This window comes from Cervus canadensis, chromosome 11 (assembly GCF_019320065.1).
Source record: "Cervus canadensis isolate Bull #8, Minnesota chromosome 11, ASM1932006v1, whole genome shotgun sequence".
Classification (NCBI taxonomy): Eukaryota; Metazoa; Chordata; class Mammalia; order Artiodactyla; family Cervidae; genus Cervus; species Cervus canadensis.
In genome coordinates this window covers 58,946,919-58,970,066 of record NC_057396.1, presented here as the reverse complement: position 1 = coordinate 58,970,066, position 23,148 = coordinate 58,946,919, and the positions used below count along the sequence as shown (strand labels likewise).

The following is a 23,148-nucleotide window of genomic DNA, read 5'->3' as shown; positions in this document are numbered from 1 at the left end:
GAGAATTTTGAGCATTACTTTGCTATCATGTGAGATGAGTGCCATTGTGCGGTAGTTTGAGCATTCTTTGGCATTGCCTTTCTTTGGGACTGGAATGAAAATACCTTTTCCAGTCCTGTGGCCACTGCTGAGTTTTCCAGATTTGCTGGCATATTGAGTGTAGCAATTTCACAGCATCATCTTTTAGGATTTGAAATAGCTCAACTGGAATTTCATCACCTCCACTAGCTTTGCTCATAGTGATGCTTCATAAGGCCCACTTGACTCTGTACTCCAGGATGTCTGGTTCTAGGTGAGTGATCACACCATCGCGGTTATCTGGGTCATGAAGATCTTTTTTGTATAGTTCTTCTGTGTATTCTTGCCACCTCTTCTTAGTATCTTCTGCTTCTGTTAGGTCCATACCATTTCTGTCCTTTATTGAGCCCATCTTTGCATGAAATGTTCCCTTCAGAAGTGCGGAAGATGAGGAGATGACATACTCTTCCTCTCTTACAGGAGATGCAGTTGGGACCCATCACACCTTGTGGACCAAAATCCAGGACTGGCAAACATCACTCCTTGCCTAGCCAGTGCCCATGGCAGGCATCCCCTATAGACGACAGCAGTTTCCTGCTGAGCCTGGTAACTCCTTCCCAATCCCTCTCCATCTAGCACCAAGAATGAAATCTGTTTATCAAGCCAGGTCCAGGTGTTATGCAAGCTAGCTCCTTACACTTGGATACCTGGAATCAGGAAGGCCAGACATCCAAATGAGAGATGTGTGCATGCATGCAAAGTCACTTCAGTCATGTCTGACTCCGTGTGACCCTTATGGACTATAGCCCGCCAAGCTTCTCTGTCCATGGGATTCTACAGGCCAGAATACTGGAGTGGGTTGCTATGCCCTCCTCCAGGGAATCTTCTCAACCCAGGGATAGAACCCACGTCTCTTAAATCTCCTGCATTGGCAGTCGGGTTCTTTACCACTAGCACCAGCTGATGGTAGGCACTTTTTGCTTCTCACATGGATGTAGTTGTTGTTCAGTTGCTAAGACATGTTGGACTCTTTGCGACCCCATGGACTACAGCACACCAGGCTTCCCTGTCCTTCACTATCTCCTGGAGTTTGCTCAAACTCATGTCCATTGAGGCGGTGATGCCAGAGGGTGAACATTTTCTCCAATGGAATATCTTTCTCAAGCTGACAACCAGTCCCTCTAAACCTCCTGTACTGTCTTTCAAATGCGATAAAGCACCTGACCTCCCAACTGGCTACGGTGTTCCACGCAAGAGGCCATACCTGCTTACCTGCAGATGGTAACTGGGCTCCAGGAAAGACCCATCTAGGCTGTAGCAATCATTTTTCTCTTAAAAACAGCTAATAGGAAACTAGCTCTCCCTCACACTGGGGATGGGGGTGGGAGAGTGCAGTGATCAAGTCATCCTGTCTAAAAAGTGAGGTTTTGATTTGCTGGGTTCCCTTTCCTTCATCTTTAAGGCAACACGAACCCAGAGGCATCAGAGTTATGTCGCCATAAGCCTGGCTAAGTGTTATCTGTAAGTATCTTGAAGGCAAGGGCCAAGGTTTTGTAAATACCTCTGCTGACTCCTGCCAAGCACCCAGCGCACTCTGCTCACAGAGGGTGAGCTGACAAAGCTGCAGGTTTACTGCCTAATTAGCACAAGTTAAGTATCATCTACTTTCTGAAAGTACACATTATGTTTAGATTGCAAGTGGAATTATGGAGTCAAATAAAATCTGAACTGATCAACGCACACCCCATGATTTCAGCTGTTTAGAAGAGCTGAGCATAACAAAGGAAGCAAAAAAGGCCCACTAACAACCAGAACACAAGCCAAACACTCCCACACTAAGATGTGTAGATTTATCAGTAGGGAATGCCTCTAGTTACTCTCTTAGAGCTTATTTACTCCAACTCTACAAACAACTCTGATGAGCTCAGACTTGCCTCATTTGCAGATAATAGTACATTAGGAAAAGCATATTTAAGGGCGAGTATATCTGAAAGTGGGGACACTGGCAGCAACAGAAGGAGTGAGCTGGGAGCAAGGTCAGAGAAAGAAAAACCATACTAAGCCTTGGAGTAGTTCCAAGAAGCAGAGTTTGGAGACGTTTGACGTAGAAGTAATTCTACAAACCATCAGAGCCCATCTTACAGACATCATTTTAGTACAGTGAGGCATAATAATGACATTGACTCATTTGTTAAAAACAAATTAAATTATGTTTTTCTTCTAAAGAAGGGGAGAAGGATGTAATTCATGCCAGAATTTTAAAATTCAAGGTAGCACATATTTTAAAGATATTTTGGCAATTAAAGGGATGAGCTTTTTTTAAAGATAACTTTTTTAATATACAATTTTAATTTATTTATTTATGGCGGTGCTGGGTCTTCATTGCTGTGTGGGCTTTTTCCTAGTTGTGGAGAGCGGGAGCTACTCTCTCTTTGCACTACACAGGCCTCTCATTGTGGTGGCTTCTCTTGTTGAGAAGCATGGGCTCTAGAGCACAGGCTCAATAGTTGTGAAGTGTGGGCTTAGTTGCTCTGTGGCATGTGGAATTCTCCCAAATCAGGGATCGGGAGACACAACGCATGTGTCTCCTGCATTGGCAGGCGGATTCTTTAACTCTGAGCCACCAGGGAAGCTCAGGGATAATTTGATCATCAGGAAAATTAATAAACATGTAGGGAAGTTTTACCCTGATGATGTTGTTTAAATGTGGCATCACTACAATAAGAGCAGACACCAATGCTGGGGCTGAACTGAACCTGTAGGGGTAGACAGTATGGACCCTAGGGGTCTGGACAGAGAGAAAAGTTGACACAGGCCTTGGGTGTCAATGTGTATTGACAAACGCTGAAATAAACCCTAAAATGAATACAGCACCACGGGCCTCCAGACGACAGCCTGCCTTTCTTATCCATGATGGATGGTCTCACACAGGGACTGCAGCAACCCACTCTAGGGGCCATCACTGTGCTATTTTTGTTTGCTTGTTTTTTGTTTTTCATTTCCAGTGCTTTCACAGGTGGCTGAAAGGCAGGTTTGGGCGTGCATGTTCAGGTTCAGCCTGTCACTGGCCCTCTTTGGTCTAGGCTGGGTCAGGCCGACTGTGCCATAAACTCCTAGTCATATAAGGAAGAAACCAGGGGACTGTGACAGGACAGTCTTCAGCTGAAGACATGCAGAAAGCCTTGGATCTACATGCAAAGTAGTTCTGTCCTGGGTTTCTAATACTTCTTTTTCTGGTATTGCATCTAAAATTCTTACTGAAGGAGTCTTTTGGGCCTAGAAAAGAGAACAACAGTCTCTAAGGCCCCTTGCTGAATCATCTAACTTCAGAGAAAACAAAGCATAACTTTAGTTCCATCCTGATGCTCCAGGCCAGCTGCATCTATCTGGGACTTATCACCCCCTGTCCGGAAACCTACCACCCCCTACACCCGCCCAGAAGACTTATCACCCCCTGCCCAACTACAAGTGTCATCTCAACAAAAGAATACTCAAAATATCCCGCCTGATTGACGTTTCCCTTATCGCTTCCACAAACCTCCCTATAAGTATGAAGCCTCCCTGATCCCTTTCGGCGCTCAGCCTGGTCGTTAGGCCGACTGTCGCCCCTCCTTGCCTGAATAAAGGTAACCTACTTCTGTTGAGGTCGTCTTTCCTTTTCTGCCTCGCTGGAACTATGCCTTACACTTACAGGATTTTAAAGTTGAAAGGAACAAACTTAGTAAAGGCTTTGGAGCTGGGAAGATGCAGGTCTGAATGCTGGATATGTCATGGGAGCAACAATAATACCTACATGATGGGTCTTGTGTATATTAAGACAACATAAATAGAACATCTAACATGGTGTCTGGCACATAGAAAATACTCAAAAAATGACAGTGAATATAAAAATGTATTTGATTAAGGGTGCCCTCCAGGAAGAGGTGGAATCTGACTGAAGGATATCACCACCATCACCATCCCCCCAACCCCAACCCCCTCCAACTGTCTCTTCTAAAGGCTGACTTTCAACACCTGGTTGGTGAGAGGGGGCCTGAGATAACAAAACACTCAGTCTCAGCCTCACATTCATCTTCTCCCTGAAGTGGGTCAAGCAGGTAAAGTTGTGAGGGCATCAGCGAGGGTCTCACCGAATCAGCCCACTGGCTGGGGAGCTCGTTATCTCCGGCGTAGGACATCCAGGCCTGGTTTCTGTAGGACGAGGGGGGCGTCGGGATGAAGTAGCCAGTGAAACCAGGTCTGTTGGCAGCTGGGATGGCGAACACTGCCGGCACCGTATTACCTGGCATGGAGGAGATGGATGGGTGAGATTAAGCCAGCGCCTTGCCCACTGGGCTGACATCTGCACAAGCTCGGGGAAGCCGGGAAACGGGATTCTGGCATTGGGGAAGGAGCTACTGGGGGCGGGGGGGAGTGCGGAGGGCAACAGATCTCCACCTGCAGCCTCAGCCCCTGCTTACCTGCCCAGAGAGTAGTAGAGTCACCTGCTGAGACTCGGACCTGGCTTTCTAGAGAAGCGATGGCTCAACTCCCCTTGCCGAGCCTCACCAGCTCCCCCATCCCCATCCCACACCCCTGACCTGCTGGCAAGAGGAAATGACACCTTGGTGCTAGGGGTTCTCCTCCCAGAAGGATGGGTGTTTTTAAAGAGCCAAGAAGAGGAACCAAAAGGAATGGGTTTCATTGGTAGAATTTCTGGACACACTATGCTTTAATAAGTGTTGACAACTGGGTGTTTTAGCCTAAAAGGAATGGTTTGACTAAAAGAAAAAAACCTATTAGTGCATGTCCAAACTTCCATGTTCATTGTTTGTAATAGCAAAACACTGAAACAACCAGTATGTCCCTCATTAGGGGACAGGATAAACTGGCATATCACATAATAGAATACCATATGGCAGTGTAAACAAATGAACTAGATCAATATGAGTGTAGCAACCTGGAGAACCCTTGCTAACAATGTTTAGTCAAGAAAATAGTGCAAAAGGAAAGGTATAGCTTGACATCACTTATGTAAATTTAAAATATATACAGAATTAATACAGTATATTGTTGTAACCAGTGAAACGTTAACACCTACAACTTAAGGACTGTGATTACCTCGGAGAAGGGGAATGAGTTGGGGGTAGACAGTTATATCTGGAATGCTTGTTTTAAAGGTCTGAGATCTGGAAAGATGTTAACATCCACCCTGACTGTAATATATCTTAGTATTTTGTCAGATTTCAGATATTGTAAACAAATAAAAGCAGTAGCTCTTCTAGACAGGGCAACAGGGGATCCAGAAATACAGTCGCTTTGATCCCTGAGCCTGGCGGACAGAAGGTGGAGAGCGCGGAAGGCAAATACAGAGGTGGAGGGGTGATGCTGGGACAGGGCGCGGGCTTCCTCCAGGCTTTTCTCCTCTAGCCCACCTGAGTAATTTAAAGCCGACTGATCCAACTGCGCCACGGACACGGGGCCTCGGGACACCTGCGCGAAGGAGGCGCTGTCGTGCAGCTGCGCGGGCTCGGGCCCCGCGGACTCGGCCATCCTAGTCTTGCTGCCAACGTCCGAAGTGGACCTGGGCGGGGAGAGAGGCCACCTTAGCCGCCTGCCCGCGGGGTGAGGCGGGGCTCCCGGGGCAGGTCACCGCCGGGGAAGCGGGGGAGCGCCTCGGCCTCCGAGCCACAGGACTGCTGGGTCCTCGAGCCTGAGTTTGCAGCTCCCGGCCCCCCAGTGACAAAGGGGGCCTACACGCCCAGACCTGGAGCAGCCGTCGCGGTGGCCGAGCTGGAGTCATTTTTAGACATTCAAGGTCAGTGCTCCCCTGTGGGTGACTCTTGTGTCTGTGGGGGAGTAGAGCACTTCATCTCCACATAAACAGGAGCCAAGCAATTAGCACTGGGTCTTAGCTGGGGATGGTCAACCTGGCAGGCGATGACATCACCGGCAGCCAATGGGAAGGCTTCGTCTGGAGCGCGGCAGCAGGAAGCAAGAAGCCCCAGGCTCCGGAAGCTCCGGCTGGGGTATGCTCTCTGCTCTCTGGAGCATGAGCTTAGCGCTTGCTGGGTGTTAGGAATGTGAGAACACGTTTTTGTTTTTAAGTTCCACAGGTAAGCAGAGAATCTGGCCCACTTAACACCCATTCCCACTTAGTGCTCAGAAAGCCAGGTAAGAAGAGGGGGCTGGGGTGGGGGCACCGGCCTCTCCCCCCAGTATAAAGGGTGCTTTAGCCAGTCTGTCTTCTCTTTGGCAGAGGCATTCGGCTTTCCTAAAATTCAGATGGAAGGAGGCAAAAACAGCCCCAGCGTGTGGCGGGCTGCCAGCCCACAGAGCCACCTTCTGCGCAGGGGCGCAAGGGAGCAGGACAGGAGGCAGGGGTCTGAGTCCTAACTACCTCCTCTCTCTGAGCCCCAGTTTCCTCAGAGGGGAGGGTGACTCCATCTCAAAGGTTCCTCTCTGGTCCAACCCTCTGGGTTCCTATGGAGGGCAGTGACCTCCTGATACTTGGCAAGGATGGCAGATGGTGCAGAAGGACATGAGAGGAGAAATAAGTAGGTTCCCGCCTTCAGCAAATGTAGCATGAATCACTGATGACAAGCTCCTCCAATTCAGAACCCTCAGGAGTAACTATTCCCCAGGGAGGGTCAGACACAGGCTGTGAGGATTAAATTTCACATGAGGTGGGTGGTGGGGGACCAGGCCAGTGGGGCCTCTCTTCCTTTCTCCTTCTCTCATTTTCTCACTCCCACAGCTCTGGCTTCTCATGTGCTGTTTCTAGGCATCAGCTACTCCTTTAGAAAACCATCCTGGGAAAATCCCTGGATTCTGCTCCGCACACGTGGCCACCTTTGAGGACTCCCAGATCATTTAGGCCGTTTCTCTCATTTGACAGATAAAGAGAGAGGAGCCAGACAGGTGAGGCACCATGCCTGGGGTTACACAGCAGGCTACAGGCAGGTAAGGTGGAACTCTGGTCTGCTAGCCCCACCCCCAACCCCCTACTCTGAGCTTGACTGGGGTCAAAGGGGGATGCCTACATACAGTTCAGCATCCTAAACTGCTGGAAATGAAGGGAGGGTTGTTTCTGAGGAAAACTCATTTCTTTTCACCATTTTCACAAAGTTCAGACCTGTGGCCCACATAGAGTGTGACAAGCACTTTGGGGGAGGCCAGGGCAGTGGCCCATATGGACCCCAAGGCACAGTATCTCTCCAAGCCCTGGACATATTGACTATTCCAGCCTCCCCTAGTGCTCTTGGCTGTTGTTTTCCTGTCTATATTTAAAGCATATGCTTTTTATAGTGTTACAGAGCAAAGAGAATGCTGAATATATGCTTCCCAGCTGACCTGTCCAAGTTCATGTACTCTCAGCCTCCCCATCTTGGAAGGCAAGAGTTAGGGCAGGAGCCTGGACACACTGCTCCCCAGCCTCTTGGACACCACCCCTCAGGAACAACGGGTCTTCTGACGCACACACCTGCAGGAGGTGCCCAGACTTGAGACAGCTGTTGTGACGGCCCAAACTGGAATAATTTTTAGAGGCTCAATGTCAAGGCATGGGGTTTTCAGGGTATGGGGCAGTTGACCTTGGGTTTTTTCAATTGTGGGTTCTACAGGACTTTCCATTTTCAATGGTAAGAAAGTAGGCCAACCGTCTGTGGCCCCCACTTCTTTCATGGCATTCAAGGTACCCTGGTCACATGGTTGTCTGTACAGGTGATGCACCCCTGAATGGGGCAGGGCATGAAGGAAATATGTCAGGGCAGGGCTCACAGGACCAAATCCTCTGCAAATATTTCAAATAAGGGAAAGAGAGGAACGTGTTACCGCCTGAGAGAAGCAACAGCCACAGGGCCCGTCCGCGGAGGCACAGGTGGAGGGGGAGAGCCCATGACCATTTCAGGAAGCTGGGAAAACCTGTAGGCCTGCAAAAGAGACAAGCATGCAGGGAGATACATGTTAATATCTGGTGCTCATCAACACACAGGTTCTTCTTACTTAATAGAGAAGCAGACTTCAAGGGTTAGACTTTCCTTCTTTCCTCAAAGGTCCCCCCTCCATCACCCTTAACATGTTTCCAGTCCCCTCTTCTATCTCATCTACCCCCACTCTTCGCGATGGTGGGCCCTTGCAGTCACAGAGTCCTTCAGTTGGTCTTGGAATCCGCCAAGTTGTTTCCCGCCTTGGGCTTCCCCAGGAATGTTCCTCTCCTGGTTCTTCCCGTGGCTTCTTTCTTCATGTCATTTATCCAGCCCCATGTTCCCTTGGAGCTCCATATTCTGTTTTATTTTTTATCATAGCAGTTGTCACTCTGGTATTATATCATTGCTTATTTATTATTCACAACAAGACTGTAATGAGGGCAAGGGATCTGTTGTCAGCTGTATCTTCACGCCTGGAACAGTGCCTGTTATATCTTGGATGGGCAATAAATATTAGATAAAGAATGAATCATTGATTGTGCTTATTTTCTCACTCATGGAAAGCGGGTTTCGTGGGGGAAAGCAGTGGGTTTGGAATCAGGAAGTATGGGTGGAGGTTTGCTAATAAATAGACTTTCTGTCCCTAAGTAAGTCAGGTGACTTCTCTGGACCTCACTGTCTTCTGCTGAGATGGAGACAAGGATGCCTTGCTCAGAGGGGTAGGTGCAAAGAAGATCAGGCCAGGCAGTGTATATGTAAGTATTTTGTGATCTATAAAGCACTACTTAAAGATAAGGGATCAAAACTGTCAAGTGAAGATTTTAATCAACTCGGGAGGGGAGAAAAGGAAAATGGTCAGAGACAGGACCAGCGAACCAGACCATAGCCTCTGAGCAGGAGAAAATCTAGGAATGCTCTCTGCGAAGACAAAGCTTGGCTTGTGCCTCTTATTCATTTTTTTCTATAGGTATCAGGCCTGCCATATCTCTTAAGGAACAAGATGATAGGGCTTTAAACCTGAAGATATCCAGACAAAAGGTAGCAGGAGAGAGAATCCATAAACAGGATCCTTTAAAATGAATGAGGGAAAAATAAATAAATAAATAAAATGAATGAGGGCTTTTCCCTCCGGCATTATGGGCGTCCCACATGGCACAGTGGTGAAGAATTCACCTGCCAGTGCAGGAGACGAAAGAGATGTGAGTTCAATTCGATGTGAGTTCGATTCCTGGAGTAGGAAATGGCAACCTGCTCCAGTATTCATGCCTGGAGAAGCCCATGGACAGAGGAGCCTGGGGGGCTACAGTCCATGGGGTCGCAAAGAGTCAAACATGACTGAGTGACTGAGCACACACATTATGGCAGACTACCTACTCATAAGGGCCAACCCACTAAATAACAAGTAGATCCTAGGTAAAACATGGCTTTTAATGCATGCTGGAATTGCAAGACGTAAGGAAATCTTAAGGATTCCCACCCACTATCCACCTTCTCCCTCCCACATCACAGCAAACTAAAATAAAAACTGTGAGCTGAAATCAGAGGTGGAAACAATGAGCAGTAAACAAATATGAAAGGTGAGATTGCCTGGAAAACAAATGCCATATTGGCAATCAATTAATGAGATCAAGCCTGGGATAGGGCAAGGTGAGGCAGGTAAAACTGAGATCCTTACAGCCAACCTAGGCTCTTCTTTTGATTCAGTCATTCACACTCTGTAGACACGTCGGTCCCTCTGCACCTTATTTTTCTATTATTTATTTTCCTTGTGAAATAAGGTACTGAAATACTTTGTGGGTTTCCACAAAAAAGCATTTCTTTAGCCATGAAACCATTCTGACATAGCCCAAATACATAACCAAATCAAAGCAGAACTTCTCTGGTTGAAGTTGAGGGTGGGGATGCCTTGGTGAATTTGACCCTCTGCTTACCTGCATGATGGCACCTGGGGACTCCCTGAACCCTATGGTTTTGCAGAGTTTGAAAATCATTGTCCTTCCAGCTTGGCATTCCATTATTATCAACAAACCAAAAAGTAAGGACATGCCTTTCCCAAAACAGACAAAGAGGTGTCTAGCTCCTCGTCTCTCTTCTGGCCTCTCCTGATATCAGTAGAGGAGACAGACAACTTATTTTTATCCCTGGTTCTTGGAAGGCGTACTCTGTAGTCAACACAGTTTTCCAGCCAAGAAAATGCATTTGGTGTCTCTGTCTTATAACAGTTAACCAAAGAATTGATTAAAAGTTCTGAAGTTTTGACAAGTACCAAGGGAATTTCCTTCTTTGGATGATTTTTCCAGGTACAAAGCAAGCCTGCACAAGAGATCAAGGTCTCCTTTGGTCCGTACCCTTGGCCCTCCTGGGCAGCTACAGGTTCACATGAAAAGCAGAAAGGCCACCTGTGCCCTTGGCTGAGGAATTCCTCCAAGCAGGGTCTTCCTCCCTTCCCCTGTGCAGTTCCCCCATGGGTCCAAGTCCTCCTGGATTTGTATTCTGGCTTCTTTTCCATGTGTTTGGAACCTGACTCCCTGCCAGCTGCCTTGTGACTCAGATCTCACTGGAAGCTATTGTTCAAAACTGTTACCTTGTTCCAGGTTTCTAGTTCTGTGACAGTGGCCGTGAGGGGCCCATTCTGGCACCCAAGGACACCATCTTTTGGGATCCCTGTCCTCTGGCTAGAAAGGACATCAGACACTCGGAACTGAAGGCAGGCTTTATAAATAGTTCTTAGGTCTCCCGGGTGGAAGAAGCCTGGATGTAACAAGAAGTGGCCACCCTTTGAGCTCAGAAGTTTGGTTGTAAAAGTAGAAGGGATGGTAACCACGGTCTGCTCAAGGTTCCCGGTCCCGATGTCCTTGGGCAGGGGGTGGGTCAGGGCCATTCTTTCCAGCAAACCCAGTGGAGAATGAGCCCAGGTGAGACCCCCTGTGTGCTGGACCCTCCTTGTGCACATGCATCCATCCAGAGGGGGAATCTGGTCGAGATCAACCTTTGGCGGGGCAGGGGGCGGTTAGCGCTAGAGGGGTGACAGGTCAAAGGGGGCAGCCTGCAGCTGGAGGAACAGATCAGGGTCTCAGGCTTTGCACTGGTGGGAGAGCGAGGACTCACAGGCCAAAGCCACCTACTCTAGTTGGAGGCCACTGTCCAGGGCCAGCCAGTCAGCCCCAGGCCAGAGTGGGTATGCCAGTCTTTCCATTCCTGCTGACAACGCTGGCTTCCACTGCGTGGCGCCCCTCCCACCGCACTGCTCAGCACAACCTGTGTCTACCTAAGGCCCCATGCAGCTATAAATAACTTTACATCCGATTGCATGAAATAGAATCTTCCAGAGGATAGTTCTTATTTAGTTGAAAACAGAGGGCGTGGTAACTGAAGACGGACCCCCATGGTGAAAACCCAGTGTTTATCTTGATCTCTCAGCTTACCAGGAGTTACTGAGAGCAACACTGAGGCTCTCAAGGCCCTGGGATTCATAGAAGGTTCGAGCTAGACAGAGCAGGAGACACCAAGACCTCACTCCTTACCTTCACACAGAGGGAAAAGGAAACCCAGAGAAGTGAGCTGACTTGCCCAAAATCACACGGCCAGTTTAAGGGCCCTGTCTCAAAATTCTGAGCCAAGGGTGGCGTGGTGCAGAGCACATGGGTTTGGAGTCAGACAAACTGGAGTTGAAACCTGGCTTTACCAGGCGCTTAACCTCAAGTAACTTACCTCTCTGTACCTGTTTTCTCATTAATGAAAGTAACGGGATCATACCCCCATTTCAAAGGCTGTTTAAAAGACTCATTTTATATGTTGATGTGATGTCTGGCACATAGTGGGTACTCAATAAATGATATGCTCTTCCTTCTGAGACCAGATAGTATTTTGATACAGTAATTGTAGTAACCAAGACCTTGCCACCACAGTTCCTTGAATCCAGGGCCCTTCCCCTGCCCCAAGAACATCTTACCTTCCTGCCCCAGGGAAGGAAGTCCACTACCACTAAAGATGGCCCAAGAGTCAACTGTTCCTGGCATTTCAAAAGCTAAAACTATTAAAATATAAGAGTTTTGGATTTTGAATATAAAAAACCTAAGCCCTTAAAGCACTCAAAGCTGATGCCAAAATGAGCTTTGAAAGAAGTGAGGTACCTTTAGGCCAGCGGTCCCTAAGCTTTTTGACACGCCAGACCGCTTCACGGGATACAATGCTTACATGGAACTGGGGAGGGGGGCAGTTTCAGGATGATTGAAGCGTATTACATTTATTGTGCACTTTATTTCTATTATTATTACATCAGCCCCACCTCAGATCATCAGGCACTAGATCCTGGAGGTTGGCAATCCCTGGTTTAGACCACTCTGCCCCTGTATTAGGCAAAGACCGTTAAGTAAAGAAGAGCAGAGCTTAGATGCTAATGAGTCTGGAGAAGGGGCTCTGTGTCCCATCTCAATCTGGGAGAACAGGGGATGGAGAGGTGGAAGAATAAATAGAAGGAAGATGCTAGAGAGGGGAGAAGGGGCAAGGGTGTGTGTGTGTGTGTAAGACAAAGAGGGGGAGAGAGAGGTGAGAGGCAGAAGGGACAGAGAAGGCTCAGGCATGGGAGAAAGGGAAAAGAAGGGAGGAAGGGAAAGAGTCTGCTTGTAAGCAAGAGGACCAGGAAACAGCTGTGCCCTACCCAGACTAACACCTGCAGACTAGGTGGAAAGGAGCACTTCTCAGAGGTGCCGCCCAGAGTAGTTAGATGAGAATAAAATGAGACCAAGTACTGAAGCTTTCTTCACACTCTGACCATGCTTTGCGCCTTGTAGGCACCCACCCCTACTCCTACACACACACACACACACACACCCACCCACCCCTACTCCTACACACACACACACACACACACACACCCCTACTCCTACACACACACACACACACACACACACACACACACACAAAATAAGCTTAATCAGAGATGAGGAGGGAGGCCCTGGACTGAGATTGAGCTTTTGGCACTAGAACAACATCACAGAGAAATAGTTACCTGTCTTGTACACCTGAGTTTGTGAGCTGAGCTACATATTCCTCTCCTCTCTCCCTTTCCACGCAGCATTCCTCTACAAAAATGTGATTTCTACTCACTTGAATGGTTTCTCTAAGCCTGAAGGGATATGCATTTGCCAGACACTGGGCAGCCTGTTGGTTTTCCAGGGGGATTCCTCGGGGCAGCCCATAGGCAAAGATCTCCAACCCAGGCTGTCCCAGGTAATATAGAGCGACCTACCTTCACAGACTCTGGGAGTTGGGCAACACCTCATTGTTGGCAGCTAGCATAACTGACTCCATCTTGGGCCTGTTTAGTTCCTCCTGTCCTTCCACTGACCCTACCTGGGACTGTACCGGGTGGTAAATCACTTCTGTGCTGTCAAGGGCTTTGCAGTTAATAGATATTATCTAATGATCATTAGGTTCCAGGTGGCCTCTATGCTCTGCTACTCTCCAGTGATAAAGGTTTTCATGATGTAGTCCCTGCACTCATAAGACTAATTACCCATCATAAATCTTGACTTAGGAATGCACTCCCTGACTCCCTGTCCCCCAAACCCTAGGTTAACTATAAAACTGTCCCAGCAGCCCCTCTGCAGTGTTGAGTGCAACTGCTAACGCTTCTGGATCGCCCCCTGCCCCATCCTACTCTGGACATAAGTTACCCTGTAATACTGATCCACTGATTACATGGAACTGCCTCATTTTTAGGTCTCCAGATACCTTCTTGGTTTGTTGGGTTCCCTCCATCCTTGAACGCCATTCAGCACTGCCTAGAGTAGACCTCTTCCTGTTGTTCAACTTCATCAAACTGCCAATGACTTATATGCAAGAACTAACATTGAGCACCCCCCGCCCCCACTTCCTGCCCCACCAAACCTGGCTGGCTGGGAGCTCAGAATAGATTCAAATTAGATTTGGAGAAACACAAGAAATGTTTAACGTTTTTTGAACCCAAGTGCTGTGGATGTAAATTCCTGCCTGATATGCCTGGTTATCTCATCATTAAGAAAGTTTAAGAAGGGGTCTTTTGTTTTATTTTTGAGGGGAGAGGAGGAAAACAGGCTATAATCTTCTCAATTCTATCTTAATAGAGATGTCTCTCTCTTACAAGGGGTTATGATAGGAATGAACAAAACCCCATCCAACTGGGTAGGCTTCCTTATAAGAAGAGCACACTCTGAAATTCAGATTTGAGTTCTCATCAGAGCCTGGGACAACCTTCTGGCTTACCTGGCCGGAGGGTGGAAAGAACATGGGCTCTGAAGTTAGAGAGCCCTGGGTTCCAACCCCAGTTCTGTCCTGTGTCACCTTGGGCAAGTTTCTTTACTTCTCCAGGTCTCAATTTCCCACGGAGTATGTGGGGGATAGTAATGTTGACTTCATGGGGTGGTTGTTAGCTCAGAAGAGACAATGTGCATGTGTGGTAAGTTGTGTTTGACTCTGTGTGATCCCATAGACTGTAGCCCACCAGACTCCTCTGTTCATGGGATTCTCCAGGCAAGGGTACTAGAATGGTTGGCATGCCCTCCTCCAGAGGATCTTCCAAACCCAGGGATTGAACCTGCATCTCCTGTGTCTCCTGCACTGCAGGCGGATTCTTTACCACTAGTAACACCTGGGAAGCCCTGAAAGAGACAAGAGCACTGAGCCTAATATCCTATATAGTGGGAGCTCCATAGATAGCAGCTGTTGTTATTATCACTGTTAGTTGCATTTGTAAGGCCTCTAGTGGGGAAGATGTTCTCACCCTGCTACCTTTCTTGGAGGGCTTCCTGGGTAGCTTAGTAGTAAACAATCTGCCTGCGGATGTAGGTGATACAGGAGATGAGGGTTCAATTCCTGGGTCAGGAAGATCCCTGGAGAAGGAAATAGAAACTCCAGTATTCTTGCCTGGACAATTCCAAGGACAGAGGAGTCTGGTGGGCTACAGTCCATGGGGTCACAAAGAGTCGGACACAACTGAGCATGCACACATACCTTTCTCAGCATCCCCTACCCTGACACCAACAGGAAGGCTATAGGATGTTTTCATTCCACTTGGCAGAGACCCATTATGGCTGCTAGCAAAATTGGATTGGTCATTAGGTGTCAAGTCTAATTTCTTCACAGATTCAAGGGGTAAAATATGATCAAGAGTCTCCTGAACTGAGGTGCAGGAATCCCCAGCTGCCAGCAATAACCTTTTCCATGATATAAATGCCATCAGCCTGGCCGTGTGCATTTAGAACCAGCAACTTCCAATTATCCTCCAGTAGAGCTTGGAGTGCTTCCTTTTTGGAAGCTGAAAAGTAATCATAGTTATCATTCTAAATTGCCACCATGTCCATTGATTTCCACATTATCATAGCACAAGAGGGCTTGGCAAGAACTTGGGTTAAGAATTATCATTGCTACTGTGTATTGTTAGCCATTTCTCTTTTCATTAAAATAAGGACCTCATGTGTTGTTGGCAAAAGGAAACCTTAACAATGAAAAAACTGCCTTTGATATTCAGTTTGATGGATCATCTCTCTGCTGTGTTATTTCTCAGTTCACTTCCATTCTTTGGTGGCTTCATTTTTTAAAAGTATATAATACTAACGTTTCTGCCTTTCTTGGCACAATTGCCAATCCTGAATTATAGCAAACAGAACTATCTAAACTTTCATATTCCCACAATGACATTTTTAGATGGTTTTGTTAAATTGAGGCATATGGATGTGGGTTGTGGCATATTCTGGCCTGTCATTGGAAGTCTCATCCCAGTTGTTTAAGTTTTTCTCTCTGAAACCCAGATCTGTTCACAGACCCCCAGAGTCTGGCCTCCAGCTAGAGGGGCCCAGTCATTCCTGAGGATTATCTTTAAACAGAAGTGAGGCTTCCCTGAGTACCCAGAGCATGCTCTTAAAAAGAGTATAACAGAGTAGAAGAAAAAGATGTCATCTCAGAAGTGTCAGGAAAAGGGAGATAGACAGTGGAACCCAGTGGAAAGAAGAGAATATTTTTATAATAATGACTACATTTATCCAGTAATTCCATGTACCAGGCTCCATACAAAGCACTCTGATTAGAATCTACTAACACCCATTGGGTGCTAAGTGCCAGGACCTTGCTGAGCATTTTACATGAATTATCATCCTTTTCCCCCTGCAGTTCTCTTCTCATCACCATTCTATGGCTGAGGAGACAGGAGGCTCAGAGTTATGGTCACCAGGTAAGGTCATTCAGTTGGTGAGTACAATTCCACTCTGGGTAGAGGGAGAATTTGGGGATATGGTCAATGTCTGGAATCAGAAAGGATGAGTCAATGAAACTGAAGTCAATGTGGATCAATATAAGAATGGATACAGGTAGTCCTCCCCCAAAGGACAGCCACTTTATGTGGTAAGATTAGAGTGTTTTCAACATCTCAGTGAGAAAATCCCTTCTTTCCCCATAAAGAAGAGTACCAATTTAATGGGCAATTAGTTAAGAAAACTGTAATTGTGGAAACTGTAATACGACTGTCATGGGAAAGTATTTTAAAGTACCCGATTTGCAAGGCTCAGTGAGCATTTTTCTAACTCTTTCTGAAAAAAAGGGTATGTGGATTCTCATCTGATGGGAGCATGGCCAGTGGCGGCCCCAGAGTTGCCTTCTGGAAGTCACTGCTTCTTGAACAGATCCAGCAAAGTTCCTGGATGGCAGAGGCAAACTCCTCTTCCTGAGATCTGGGCATTGACTGAAGTCTTCTATTTAACTTAAACACTGCATTAAGGGGACTTCCCTGGTGGTCCAGTGGTGAAGAGTTCACACTCCCAAAGCAGGGGGCCCAGTTTCGATGTCTGGTTGGGGAACTAGATCCTGTATGCTACAAGGAAGACTCAGCACAGCCAAATAAATAAATAGTAAATATTAAAATAAAATCCTTTAAAACATTAAGAATTTTGTACTGCATTCCACCTATATCTCAGAAAAATGGGATGCAAAAAAGATGTCCCACGTTTACCCTATTTCCTTTACTGATTTTGCTCTCTGGGTTTGCGTATCACAGGCTGAGAAAAATGACTCTAATATCAACCAGTTTTCCTTCTGACAATGTTGTACTTTCCCTAAACTGGCTTTTACTTAATGAAAGACCATAAAGTGAAGTCACTCAGTCATGTCCAACTCTGCAACCCCATAGACTGTAGCCTGCCAGGCTCCCCTGTCCATGGGATTTTCCAGGCAAGAATACTGGAGTGGGTTGCCATTTCCTTCTCCAGGGGATCTTCCTGACCCAGGGATTGAACCCAGGTCTCCCTCACTGCAGGCAGACTCTTTACCACCTGAGCCACCAGGGAAGCCCAAAGTGAAAGTCGCTCAGTTGTGTCCAACTCTTTGCAACCCCATGGACTATACAGTCCATGGAATTCTCCAGGCCAGGATACTGGAGTGGGTAGCCTTTTCCTTCTCCAGGGGATCTTCCCAACCCAGGGACTGAACCCAGGTCTCCCTCATTGCAGGTGGATTCTTTACCAGCTAAGCTACAAGGGAAGCCAATGAAAGACCATACTGACCAGCAAACAAATATTCTGGCCCACCTGGTCATTCAGCTTCTCACTGCAGGTTTGTAAGTTAATAATAAAGCAGTTTCAGTGAGTTTAAGCAACATGATCTGATCACCCTGGAGTAAATGGACAAAACAGAAATTCTGCACCTGCTGACCTAAAGACAAACTCTTGCAGTGATGATGACCTCATCCAAGTACAGGTGTCCCTGCCCCAAAGGCTCAGTTTGAAATAAACTTTGGTCTCTCCTGATAGGAGTTTTATCAACAGGGAAAGGCTGGGCCAGAGACTGACATTTAGAGAGAAAGACTGAGGGGATTAGGAATAGTGTTAAGAGAAGACATCTCAGGGCCCTGGTAAAGGAGAGAATCTGGAACAAAGGACAATAAGGAAGTTCACAACAGTGTGTAGATTAGGTAGTTATGTAGCATAATAGCAATTTATTAAATGCCGCCGTAGTGGTGCTGTTGGAGGCTGGTGGTTGAAGTTATCAAAAGGCTCCATAAGCTCAAAGGTGTCCCAAATAGTCTACTGGAAAATGAAAGAAATAATACGATGGAGATGGAGAGACAATATAACAGCAGAAGGCAGGTTAAGAACATGGGCTTTGTCACCAGATGGCCTGACTCTGGGTCCTGGCTCTGCCCCTTCCTGGCTGTGTGACTTGAACAAGCTGTGAAACCTCAGTTTCAACATCTGTAAAATAGGGATAAAACTAGTAACTGTCTCAGAGGCATACAGTAAGAACTAAATAAATGAGTTACCATACATATGACACTTAGATCACTACCTAGTAACAGTGAAGCACTCAATAAATGTTAGCTTTTATTATTGTTGTTGTTCACTCAAGAAGTTGTATCCAACTCCTTGCAACTCCATGGACTATAGCATGCCAGGCTTCTCTGTCCTTCACTAGTTCCTGAAATTTGCTCAGATTCATGTCCATTGAGTCAGTGATGCCATCCAATCATCTCATCCTCTGTTGCCCCCTTCTCTTCCTGCCTTTAATCTTTCCCAGTATCAGGGTCTTTTCCAAACAGTTGGCTCTTCACATCAGGTGGCCAAAATACTGGAGCTTCAGCTTCAGCAACAGTCCTTCAAATTAATAAACAGTATTGATTTCCTTTAGGATTGACTGGTTTGATCTCCTTACAGTCCAAGGGACTCTCAAGAGTCTTCTCCAACACCACAGTTTGAAAGCACCAATTCTTTGGTGCTCAGCCTTCTTTATGGTCCAACCCACATCCACACATGACTACTGGAAAAACCATAGCTTTGACTATATGGACCTTTGTCGACAACATGCCTTCTCTAGCTTTTATTCAGTTCAGTTCAGTTTAGTCACTCAGTCGTGTCCGACTCTTTGTGACTGTATGAATCGCAGCACACCAGGCCTCCCTGTCCATCACCAACTCCCGAAGTTTACTCAAACTCATGCCCATCAAGTCGGTGATGCCATCCAGCCATCTCATCCTCTGTCGTCCCCTTCTCCTCCTGCCCCCAATCCCTCCCAGCATCAGGGTTTTTTCCAATGAGTCAACTCTTCGCATGAGGTGGCCAAAGTACTGGAGTTTCAGCCTCAGCATCAGTCCCTCCAATGAACACCCAGGACTGATCTCCTTTAGGATGGACTGGTTGGATGTCCTTGCAGTCCAAGGGACTCTCAAGAGTCTTCTCCAACACCACAGTTCAAAAGCATCAATTTTTCGGCACTCAGCTTTCTTCACAGTCCAACTCTCACATCCATACATGACCACTGGAAAAACCATAGCCTTGACCTTTCATTAGATAATTACATATCACAATGACAATTTATAATGCTCTGTTAATGAGTAACTTGGAGATAGGGCATGAAATATTACAAGGGCAGAATCTATACATCACAAAAAGCATTGTCTATTATGGCCTGTGGCTTATAAAACTATGTCTCTTTAAAAAGATTATCTGTAGATGCTATGGTGATGAACTAATTAAATGCAAACTAATTAAAATGGTTGCTTAAATCATGGAAGCCTTTAGTCACTGGGTACTTTCTCAGATACTGAAGTACAGTTACTAGTTAATGAGATGATCATGACAAACCTTTATGGCATTTACTGCGTGTCTGGCATCCGTCTAGTACCTCATGTTAATCTTTACAACCACCTTAGGAAGTTGGTTATTTTTCTTATCTGTTCATTTCACCTGTAGAAATTCTAAGTAACATCCCCAAGTCACAAAGCCGCTGAATGCTAGGGCAGGAATTCAAAGTCAAACCACCCGCCTCCAGAGCCTCTGCTCAGAACCACAGGCTCCATGGTCCCCTGACATGGGGCCTTGCCCTGCATTTTGACATTCAAATGAGGTCCTTGCCCTTGGGGTTGTAGAAAACCACCAGTGCACAAAGAATGATGTCTGGCCTTCACAGGAGGGGTAGAAAAGGAAATTCATTCAAAAACGCATTTCAGCTGGACATCAGGGCTTCCTGTGCGCCTATGCCCATAGGACTGAAAGGCTTCGGCTTGGATCAGAGATGAGGATGGGATGAGAGCCCAGCAAAGGTCATCTCCAAATCCCAAGGTGGCTCATCACAAAAGTCCCTACCCTGAGACCCCTGTGGGCACACCCCAGACAGGCAGATCTGATGATGACAGGCAGATGGGAGAGATGTCTGACTTACCGGCCGGGGCAGACTGTACTGGTACATTTCTGGGCGGTAGGTCGGCACCCACTGCACCCCAGCCCTGGGCCGCGTCATGGTCCCCGGAGCGCTGGTCACCACCTCGGAGTAGGGCAGGTGCTGGGCGGAGCCATAGGCCTCCGGGTGCCGGCCCTGGCCCGCGTGGCCCGCCGACGCCAGGCTGAAGGCCTCCTCTAGCAGCATGTGCATCTGCTGCCGGACCTCGTCGATGGAGGGCTGCGAGCTCAGGGTGGAGGTCTCCGAGTGGCCTTTCGCCTGCCTCGACCGGCCGAAGCCCCGCGGCTCATTCACTCTGTCGATGTTGGTTTCCTCTATGATCTCAGGCTCTGTCTGTGGGGCCAAACAAACGCCCAGGGATTTGTTAATGGACTTGCCTTCCGTTAATGTTGTCTGTAACTTACTCTAAAATGTTCCATTTGGACAAGTGATATTAGGCATTTGTGCTACTTTATGTTATACCCTAGGTGCCCTCTCTAGGAATTCACACTACAGGGCTATTCAGCTAGTATTGTATCAGGCCATGCTCCAACTATCTATGTGAAATGAACCTCAGTTATTGGAGTGTAAGGAATGCACCGGGCTTTGCTAATTAGCATAATGAGGATGAGAAATGGCTTCTCACTGATGACATTAACAGTATCCTTTAAATCAGGGGCCCCCAACCTCCTGGATCTAATGCCTGATGATCTGAGGTGGAGCTGATTATAATAGAAATAAAGTGCACAATAAATATAATGTGTTTGAATCATCCTCCTGAAACCACCCCCACCCCAACCCCAGCCCCAGTTCGTGGAAAAATTGTCTTCCACAAAATATGTCCCTGGTACCAAAAAAGGTGAGGACCGCTGCTCTAAAATCTTTCATCAACATTCTTTACCGTTATGCCTTTCAGGTAAAGGAATCCAGAACACCCTGTAGTCTAAGCCAAGGGTTGGTGTTCTAGACCACAGACTAACTCTCTAAATGGTCCTGTGCCCAGGGATTGAGTGAATGGCTGGTCGCCTGATGCCATTTATCAGAGAGAAGAACAAAATCAGATCTCAGAGTGTGGAGCCCCCTGAGTTAGAAGCTCTAGGGTCAGGGCCCAGCAATCAGTGCCTTAACAAGCCCTCCAGGAGATTTGGATGGTTGCTCAAGTTTGAGACCCACCGCTCGAGAATGTTCGCCTGCCTTCTTCCAGTGAACCTTCCACTCCGGGAGCAGTTGCAGTACCCAAATGCGCAGAGAGCTGGGACTTGATCAGCTTCCAGAGCAGGCTGCCTGCCCTGTCTTATGTTTGCTGGCCCATGAATGCTTACTTAATAAGTCTGCATGTGGGGCAGGTTTTGCTCTGAGATTTGCTTTTATGATATGATGAAGGTGGGACTGTGGAGACTAGTTAATCCACATCCACTTCAACTATGCCCATGGCTACTACTATCTGCTAAAAGAACCTGAGTTCTGTGTCAATAAACTAGCATAGATTAGTTTGCCACCCTGCTCTCCATCATGACACAACTGTCACCTTAGGAAAATTAGAAAATACAGATAAGCAAGTGGAACAGGGCAGAGAAGCCTCAGGGCAAAACCAAGAGATGAGGAGCTGCCAAGACAACACCACCAAGTTGCTGCATGCAGGGCAAATGCTGCTGCAATGACCAGCTCTAAAAGGCAAGCCAAGAAGATAAAAGACAGCACAGGAAAGATGTTTCAACTGAGACAGTTACTTAACTTTTTGATGTTTTGGTTTCCTCGTCTGTAAAATGAGGATAAGACGACCTGCCTCAAAGGGTTTTATAAAGATTGAATAAGATGACTGAGGTAGAGTTTAGAACAGTAGCACATGGTAAAAACACAATAATGGTAGCTTTCATCATCACCATCATTGTCATTATTCTTTCATTCATTCAACCACATGTTATTTATCACAAACAGAGCACTCAGATGGACTTCCCAGTGGCACTTCCAGGTGGTGAAGAACCCGCCTGCCAACGCATGAGACCTAAGAGACGTGGGTTCTATCCCTGGGTCTTGAAGATCCTGGAGGAGGGCATGGCAACCCCCTCCAGTATTCTTGCCTGGAGAATCCCATGGACAGAAGAGCCTGGCAGGCTGCAGTCAATGGAGTCGCAAAGAGTCAGACACGACAGAGTGACTGAGCACGAGAAGAATGTGCACATTAAGAAAGTGTCATCAGGGAACTCATTCATTAAGGGGAGCACTTCCGTCCTTAAAATCTAGATGTGGAAGGTCAGAACTACATTGTTTTTCATGTTTTAAAATTTATTTACTTTTCTTTAGTATTAATACATGCGCATTAGAGAAGAAATAAAAAAAATACAGGAAGCATGAAAAAGAAATTAGTTATCTCCTGTAACCTTATCACACAAAATTAGGGCTTGTATAGTTCAAGATCAAAAGACAAGATTCTCTGCCAACTTGCAAGCCTAGATTTATCAACACATTCATAGACAGTGAATAATTCAGAATACTATTTTTATATCAACACAAGCAAGGATAGATTTATGGAGTAGAGTGCAAAATTACCTCTGTGATAACAAACAAGAACTCAAAGACATTTCATGCCTGGGTGTATGCCCCCAGATCCTGGGCTGGAGATGCACCAGGGCTCTTATGCCTGGGGGGTCTTTAGGGAAAGGTTTGAGATCACCCTCAGGGAAATATGCTCTCTGAAGACCCCGGGGATACTTTCTAGGCTAATGACAACAACCTCTTTGTTTTGGTCATTGTTAACTTTTCATTTTTTGTATATACCTAGAGCCTGTTACACAGACTGAAGGAAGTCTGAAAGCAACTTCTGAACATTTTCATGCAACACTTAGAACATTCTGAATGGAACTCCAGAGCCTGAGGGACTTGAGGAGACCGTTACACTCAAGCCCTATTTTAAGGCTGAAGAGCTGGAGGCCATAGCAGTTAACTGACTGGCCAGATGTCCACCAGAGCGGGCAGTGGCAGAGTCTTGCTCTCCCAGCTCCAGTCCCAGGCACATCGTGCTGCACCCCACTGCCTCTCACAG

At 46.9% G+C, this 23,148-nt stretch overlaps 1 protein-coding gene and 1 long non-coding RNA gene across 3 annotated transcripts in view; one reads left to right on the top strand and one right to left on the bottom strand.

Annotated features, from left to right (window-relative positions):
- Positions 1-23,148, bottom strand: part of KIAA1549L (KIAA1549 like) — a 303,755-nt gene that overhangs the window by 6,549 nt on the left and 274,058 nt on the right. For both annotated transcript variants that reach the window (XM_043481941.1, XM_043481942.1), the window contains exons 17-20: positions 20,109-20,459; positions 7,831-7,928; positions 5,433-5,581; positions 4,149-4,300 (exon numbers count right to left, since the gene is read on the bottom strand). In XM_043481941.1, coding sequence (XP_043337876.1) covers positions 4,149-4,300; positions 5,433-5,581; positions 7,831-7,928; positions 20,109-20,459 — 750 coding nt within the window. The remainder of the gene's footprint in view (positions 1-4,148; positions 4,301-5,432; positions 5,582-7,830; positions 7,929-20,108; positions 20,460-23,148) is intronic.
- On the top strand, positions 5,593-7,824 carry LOC122449886. The gene is made up of 3 exons (XR_006272036.1): positions 5,593-5,815; positions 6,896-6,960; positions 7,306-7,824. It is a non-coding gene; the product is annotated as an uncharacterized LOC122449886 (long non-coding RNA).